The 8,137-nt window shown below is 41.9% G+C and overlaps 1 protein-coding gene across 2 annotated transcripts; it reads left to right on the top strand.

The window, feature by feature from the left end:
• The first annotated feature begins 263 nt into the window (after nt 1-263).
• l3mbtl4 (L3MBTL histone methyl-lysine binding protein 4) lies at nt 264-7,794 on the top strand. 2 transcript variants are annotated; one of them, XM_025060981.1, is made up of 18 exons: nt 264-335; nt 755-794; nt 894-976; nt 1,243-1,347; nt 1,489-1,624; nt 1,708-1,799; nt 2,019-2,161; nt 2,626-2,702; nt 2,796-2,881; nt 2,956-3,066; nt 3,161-3,275; nt 3,387-3,486; nt 4,794-4,910; nt 5,014-5,094; nt 6,639-6,712; nt 6,886-7,046; nt 7,157-7,219; nt 7,309-7,794. In XM_025060981.1, the coding sequence occupies exons 2-18, from the start codon at nt 767-769 to the stop codon at nt 7,630-7,632; spliced, it is 1,896 nt and encodes a 631-aa protein (XP_024916749.1). In that variant the 5' UTR covers nt 264-335; nt 755-766; the 3' UTR covers nt 7,633-7,794. The 2 variants fall into 2 exon arrangements, with proteins under 2 accessions (XP_024916749.1, XP_016886986.2); XM_017031497.2 differs by having other exon boundaries at nt 891-976.
• The last annotated feature ends 343 nt before the right edge of the window (nt 7,795-8,137 follow it).

Genomic DNA, 8,137 nt, shown 5'->3' with positions numbered 1-8,137 from the left:
ATGTTTTAGCTAACATACTGTACAGGCTTGATTCTGGTTCTGCTTAATTTCTACAGGAAAATGTCTAACACCTTTTAGCAACAATTTTTGGGGAGGATGAATACATTTAATTTAAATGTGCAATGACACTTTGTTATGACCCAAACCCTTTAAATTATGTCTGTGAAATAGTTGTAAATATAGTATAACACGGTTTCTCTCTCTCTCTCTCTCCCTCCCTCTCTCTCTCTCGCTCTCGTCTCACAGATTCTCTGTTAGGCGCATGCGCACTGACCTTTACTTAGTTCCGTGGTGTGTAGGAGCTGTCATCGCTGGGACTCGGGGAAACACTCACGGTAAGTTGGTACCCTAACTATGGTAACCGGCAGGGGCTCGTCCCCCTTCTGTTCTTCCGGTCTTTTATTTCCTCGCCGCAGTAACTAAAGCACTCTATCGCTCTGAGGCCGGCGGACACGGCCGTTAATCCGCCGGTGTTTTTGAGACGTTTGTTTCCTGATGGTAGCTTCGTCATTTCACACGAAGAAGACAGGGCGACAATTCCGGTCACGTTAAAAATAAATGTCTTTAAGAAACGCTCACCAAAAAAGCTATTAATTGTAAATGCCTTACTTACTATAAATTATGCGTTTCCGTTCGAAGTTTTTATTGAAATAGAAAGACAACACTGCCCTTTACTATAATATTCCTATAACGTATATAGTTAATAAAGGAGTTATTGTGTGTGTGTGTGTGTTTGTCTATTCCATATACGCAGAAGAGACAAAAGATGAAGAACAAAGTTAGCAGCTCTCAAGGTGATAAAACTTTATTTTAATTTTTTTTTTAAAGTGACAGTTTTCCAAGCGTTAAAAGCGTTAAATGTTTATATGTTTGTGCGTGTTTGTGTGAAGCAGGTGTAAAAAGACGGTCGTGGTCGTGGCAGCAGTATTTGTATAAGCAGAAAGCTGAAGCTGCCCCTGTTACACTGTTTACTCAGGTAAGGCATAAATACAGTTTTGCTTTCATACAAAAAAATAAACTAAAACTACAACAAAAGCAGCACAGTTTTAAAACGTTTGAATGGATTTTACTGCCATAATCCAGTTCCACACATATTGATGTTTTTTTAAAGAAACAAATATTTGAACACATTCAGAATATATAATATTTATCATCCTCCGTGTCTTGTCTGTTATCTGCAACATTATTTAAATTGGTAGCAATATGTAAATCAGTAAGTTTTCTGACCCATCTGTCCATCAGTCCCAGTTATTTCCCAGCACAAAATCAGGCTTCAGAGTTGGGATGAAATTGGAGGGAATTGATCCGCTGCACCCGTCGATGTTCTGTGTTCTGACAGTTGCTGAGGTAAGACGCTTTTGCGCGCTCATATCTGTAAAGAGAGTGGTTTGAAATTCCAAAAACATAATGTGTTTTTGCACAGGCTTCCCAAAAGCTCACCACATTTACAACCTTGTCTCTATCTCTCTCTCTGCCCGTCTCCAATAGGTGACTGGATATCGCCTCCGTCTCCATATTGATGGTTACTCCGAGTGCTATGACTTCTGGGTTAACGCTGATTCGGTGGATATCAGACCGGCAGGGTGGTGTCAAGAGCACGGCCGCAAGCTTCACCCGCCTAAATGTGAGTCCTTTCAATAGTGACGTGCGGAGGGTACTGCCTTACTTTCTGTCTATATGATCGACTCCCTGCCTGTCTTTCTGCAGGTCACACTGACACCGAGTTTAACTGGCAGGCGTACCTTGAGTCCACAGGCTCCGATGCTGCTCCGTTTGCTCTGTTCACCTTTCCCACTGCAGTCAGTATACACTAGTTTCCCCTCTCTCTGTCTATGATGTCTATCTCTTCAGACTGTGGTGGAGGAAGTTAGAAGTCAGTCTGGTATCTCTCTCTGTTCAGGGTGGAGGAAGTGTTAGAAGTCAGTCTGGTATCTCTCTCTCTCTCTTGCTCGGCCTCACTCTTTCTCTCTTAGTTCCTTTCTTTATTTCTGTCTTTCTGAATGTTCTGTTTTCCCCAGGACTGTGCATTTAAGGTGGGGATGAAGCTGGAAGCAGTGGACAGGAAGAATCCAGGACTTGTCTGTGTCGCCTCTGTCACTGAGGTCATTCAGGACCGATTCCTTATTCACTTTGACAACTGGGACGATACGTATGACTACTGGTAAGACAGAGAGACAGAAATGACCATGTCCATTTATGCCTCTGTGACCATATTGATACTTCACAAACAGTGGCGTGGACACCCCTGCGGGTGTGCAGTGAGATGCCAGGCAGGGCGTGAGGGGCTTCCAATACAATATGGCACACTGGACATAAGTCTACCACTGCTGTAATGCTTGAATGATAACAATAATAATTATCATTAATAATAATAATAATAATAACAGTCACTAGGTGGCAGCAACTCATACAGCCATTTGTAGAGATAAAAAAATATATACTGCGTTGTTACTTTAATAAAAAATGTTAAACAAAAAAAAAATATATATATATACATGTTATCAGGTTCTCAATCGTTTTTCAATTAGCGGGGGTGTGGGTCGGAAGGGGGCGTGAAAACATTTCTGTCTCCGAAATGATTGAGAACCACTGAACTATATTAACCTGTCAAATCTAATGGACCAGGTGTACCAGTGACAGTCCTTACATTCATCCTGTTGGCTGGTGTGAAGAACACGGACGACCGTTGACATCTCCACAGGGTACACACACATACTGGTATGCATGTGTGCATACTCAAGGTTTCTAACACACTCAGAATTGCTCTTGTGTGTGTGTGTGTTTGTGTGTTGCAGGACATCCAGACCCAGAAAACTTCTCATGGGAAGAATATTTGCAGGAAACTGAGTCAGTTGCTGCTCCCAGATCAGCTTTTACACAGGTACGTGGTAGGGATAAACTACTGTTCCTGTTTTGGAAACATTATATAAACAAGTCTGCATCTTCCCCAATCAGAGAGCCCCAAATGGTTTCCAGGTAAACCAAAGGCTGGAGGCCGTGGACAAAAGGAACCCCATGTTGATTCGAGTCGCAACAATTGTGTGTGTAGAGGATTTCAAAATAAAGGTACTCTTTTTTTTTTTTTTTGCCATCCTGTTCAGTGCTGTGTCTTACTCAGTAGCTATAAACGTATACGTGTGTGTGTGTGTGTGTGTTTCAGATTCACTATGATGACTGGTCGTCTCAGTTTGACGTGTGGTTCGACAGCAATCACAGTGACCTTCATCCTGTAGGCTGGTGTCAACAGACTGGTCACCCACTAGAACCACCACCAGGTTAGAAAAAAGAAGGGGATGAAGACAAATAAAACATGTTATCAAGTCATGTAGATGGCAATGTTTATTATTCTGTGGATGTGCATATGCTTGTGTGTGTGTATGAGACAGGTCAGGTCCCTCCCTCATCTCCTTCTCAGGGATTATGCCCCACTCCAGGCTGCCGAGGAGTTGGACACATCAAAGGATCCAAATACACAGGTCATCACAGGTAAGAACAGAAACACAATAACCAATTTTGTTGGACAATATATTGTTCCATAAATCATTGTCGATCGATAAAAAAAAAAATATTATTGTCACCATTATTTTGAGACTAAATTAACCACTAATGTAATAATAATATTTCATTTTAATGCAAGTGCAGTGTTCCCTCTCTGTATTGCGGTTCTCCCTTCACTCCCTCAGTACATCAATCATCAACAATCTCAAGAGAATTTTGCTATGTCATGGTATTTTACGGTAAAGGAAAAAAAAAAAAGAAGATTTCCAATATTTTCATTATTTTCCTGATTTTCTAACTTTCAAAAAAATTAAACAGTAAAAATATAGCAAAAAAATAAACTAAAAGACATTGCTGGTAGCTTTGTTTACCTCTTGTGTTTGGTGAAAGTTGACCCTAATTTAACGCCTTACTATGCCTCCTAAATGCTCCGATCATCTTCTCAGGCTTCTGTTACAAAGAAACTCTAAATTTTCCTATGTTACCTGAACGCTACTCATTATGGACATGCCACTGAATGAGCCCCTTATAAAAAGATATATACTGTGCACGACTTTTGCTGCGTGAACTACACTCCGTGACACACACACACCACTTTGAACTGTTGTCTTATTTTTACTTTGTCGAACCAAATGCCTTAGTGAGCATTGGGACTAAGGCTCTGCATCTCCAGGTGCAGTTTTTTTTCCCCCCAGTTAGCAAACTGTTTTGAGGTGGCATACTAGTTAGTTGTTTTGTCTTTTATTTTTTTATTTTTTTTCGGCAGACATTTTGAATTGTCAGTATTCCTACTGTTGGACCTGGATAAGCTATAAAATTGATGGCCTTTTTTCCTATAAAAAAAAGAAAAAAAAAAAGGAAAAAAGTCAAGTCCTGCAAACACTTTGATTGTATTGGAGAATTATTTATTATACTGCCAATAGGTCAAACGTTTTGTGCATGTGGCTTCATCACACTTTTCAAAAGGGACGTTGCCGTGGCACATCTGTTCTGTTAAAGCAAAGCCGAGTGCACCATGTGACCCACCCAACCAACCAATCAAATTTCCATTTCAACTCAGTAGCTCAGGTTTCATTTGACCTTGTCGCTATTGTTTTAGCTCTTGGTTAAGTCAGTGATAAGACATTTAAAGATAAAGAACTTTTTGTCTCCTCCTTGGGTTCTTGCACTTGTGCCTCTCACATTTAAGAATTGTTTTTTTGTTGTTGTTGTTGTTGTTGTTGTAAAAATCAGTAACTCTTTTTTTCTGCGTTAAGCCATGTTTTTTCTCTTTCTCTTTGTCTCCGCGTCTCTAGTGCCTTCGGCTGTCCATACTCGGACACTAACATGCGTAAGGAGACAGTACTTCCAGACCGACTCGGGGGAGAGAGAGTAATCACACTAATACCTGCTGCCAGGCATCAGTCTAATAGGTAGACCGAGGCAAATGTTGTGTCCATCACCTATGACGTTCTTTGTCATTTTGTGGTTGCCTCTCACCTGCGTGTCTGTCTGTTCCGTCGTTTGTCTGAGAAGGAGCAGTGATAAGGTGAAGGCGGAATTTGAAGAAGAATCTCTCTTGCTTCCGCTTGGGAAGAGAAAAAGACTAATGGAGAGGTAAGGGTGAATGTGGTCTCAGTGTCAAGTTCACTGCTGCTTGTTTGGAACAAAAACCTGCAGCTACAGCGGCCCTTTCTGGAACACTCTGCCACCCCGATCTAGAGTCGTCCAAAAGTCTCACTCTCCAGTTACACTTTCCAACTAACCTGTGGAAAATGAAAAATAGATTTTTAGGGAAAATATTCAACAGTATCACACAGTACCTCCAAACATTACTAATACTCGTTTATTTTTCTTAGAGACTTTTTTTTCTCCTTGAGTCTAGTCTGAGGTTAAAAATTATGCAGGCGCTAACATTAGCCACGGGGCTAACTCCCTTCACTTGTGCTTGTCCGCAGCAGAGGTAAACAGAAACAGGGAAGTTTGAAGGGGTCTTTATTAGCAGTCACACTGAGCACAACAGGAAGGAAAAGGAAGGAAGGAAGGAACTACTAAGCGAAACAATTAAGCGGAACAATCAAGCATGTCTAGCTCCCTCTCGTCATTATCCGAGTCAGTCTCATTGCTGTTACTTAGCTGTTCAGGGATGATTCCGGCATTTATGAAACCTTGGACGACATTTGAGACTGACACCTTAGCCCAGGCATCCACGATCTATTGGCAGATAGTGGCGTAACTCGCCCGGCGTTGCCTCCCTGTCTTGGTGAATGTGTGTTCAACTTCTGTCATCCAATGCTCCCACGCATCTCGCAATTTAATTTTAAACGCCTTGTTGTGACAATACCGGTGAGATGTGCACGTATGGAGTCGCAGATCAGTAGTGACCTAAGTTGGACACAGGAGGCCAATGTTGTTGGTGTTGTTCGCCCCTCCAGAGTCAGGCGGTTGTCACTATTTCTGTTCTGGATGGTCACCGTATCGTTGTTTTGAGTCGTCCTGCATCGCACCATACATGGACAATTCAAAAACGCAACGCAGAGTCTCCGGGAGTTTGACGCGACGTCGCGACGGATTTGGGTTACACAACAGTTGTTGTTGAGCATCTTCTAATTGTGATAACAGAGTTACACGTCATTGTTGGCTCCCAGTGCGCTTCGGTTGTGAGCCATCATGTGTGGTTTGGCTTTACAAAATCGGTTCGAGGTCAGTAAACGCAACCAGAAGTGATACATAAGGCGCAGCGGGTTATCAGGTGCACTGTCAATTTTTGAGAAAAAGTAAACGAACGAGAGAAAAATAAAGTGCACCTTATAGTCCGAAAAATACGGTAATTACAATAGTACTGCACAGTCATTCAACTGCACAAGCGATGCAGTAAAGAAAGAAGGGTTCTTATCATATCACATCAAATACGTGTTAGTCAGAAAGACAAGTGTGGACAACACATCTGTCCACTCGTCCCAGGCTATTGGCGTAGCCGACTTTGATTGGACAGTTATGTAGCTTTAAAAATGAACCTGTACATGGAACTTAAAGGGTCAACGGTCTCTGCTTTTCTTACAGTCACTCTCAATCACATTGTTTATGTTCGTGAAGAGGTTACGATACCTTATCTGGATTATATAACACAACTATACTTTTGTCCTGGCTCTTGTCCACAGTCTCTGTCAACCAAGTAAAGTCATGCTTGTAGAAAAGAAAGAAGAGCAGCTTCAGCCTTCAGATGGTGCACCAGGTAATGTCAATGGTGGATGCAGAGAACCTGTTGGTTTCAAAAAAATATCCCTTATCGCTGACTTGTTTTTCTGGCCTGTTTTGTCTTTTAAGTCCACCGTCAAGCACATTCTTTCATACCTGACTAGGCCTCTCTCATTGACCTGTGTCTCTCTAACTCTGACCTGTTACCAGAATCCAGCCTTCGGGCAGCTCTTCATCAGTCGGTCTTCCTTTCAGCGATGTCAGCTCAGCCTGGTCGTGCCCTGTCCTTCTGCTGGGAGCAACAGCGTAAACTCCTGCCGGGTGTCGCCGGCGTCCATGCTGCTGCCGTTGAACGCTGGAGTGTGCAACAGGTTTCATCCTTCTCCTTCGCTCCCTGTTCTTTCATTCTTTCTATATGTTATCGCCCTGTTTTTTTTTTTTTCAAGCCATTTTTTATTTCACCATGTCTGCTATTCTGCAGGTGTCGGATTTCATAGAGTCACTCCCGGGTTGTGAAAATCAGGCCAAACAGTTCCAAGATGAGGTGAGACACCCCCCCCACTTGGCGGCTTTATAACATGACAACTCTGTTAAGGTGATACGAACAACTCTTGGTTTCTTGTTACCTTTCAGCAAATCGACGGGCGAGCCTTCCTCCTACTGACGCTAAGGGACATTATTAAAATCATGTCGATTAAACTCGGCCCCGCCCTCAAAATTTACAACTCCATCCTGATGATGAAACACACTGAGGACAAGAATCGAGTACCAGCCAAGGACATAAACCTCGCACCAGCTGAGGACGGGAACCGATCACCACCTGAGGACGGGAACCGATCACCAGCTGAGGACAGAAACCGATCACCAGCTGAGGACGGGAACCGATCACCAGCCGAGGACAGGAACCAATCACAAGCCGACACGAACGACTTGCAGGCCAGCAACACCTGCAGCTGATGTGTCAGACCTGGGAACTCCCCCCACCCCCCACAACACAAACTCCTCCCTTTTATATGTGATGGCATTTGAATGTCACAAAAAGAAAAAAAAAATCTCAGGTTTTTCTCTCAGGTTTTAGGAAATTAAAAAAAAAAAATCCCTAAAAGGATTCAAAGTAATTATTGCATCTGTCGCGTTCAAGGACACATCTGCAGTAGCAATACTGCATTAGTTGTGTGATGGTGTAATCTTAGGTTGGATGTCCTTGAGACTTAGAACTTAAACGTAAGTGTGAACGTACGTTTACGTGAAACATTGTCATTTATCTTAACATTTACATCACATCAAAACTCTCACTATATGTGTATATGTGTGTATGTTTGAAGATATGCAGTATGTGTGTTTATATGTATGTATGTATGTGTACATATATATGTGTATATATATGTATATATATGTATATATATATTTATATATGTATATATATGTATATATGTATATATGTATATATATATGTATATAT

This window comes from Cynoglossus semilaevis, chromosome 1, assembly GCF_000523025.1.
Source record: "Cynoglossus semilaevis isolate Cse_v1.0 chromosome 1, Cse_v1.0, whole genome shotgun sequence".
In the NCBI taxonomy this organism is placed as follows: Eukaryota; Metazoa; Chordata; class Actinopteri; order Pleuronectiformes; family Cynoglossidae; genus Cynoglossus; species Cynoglossus semilaevis.
Note: the sequence above shows the minus strand (reverse complement) of the source record. Positions and strands in the feature narration are given on the sequence as shown.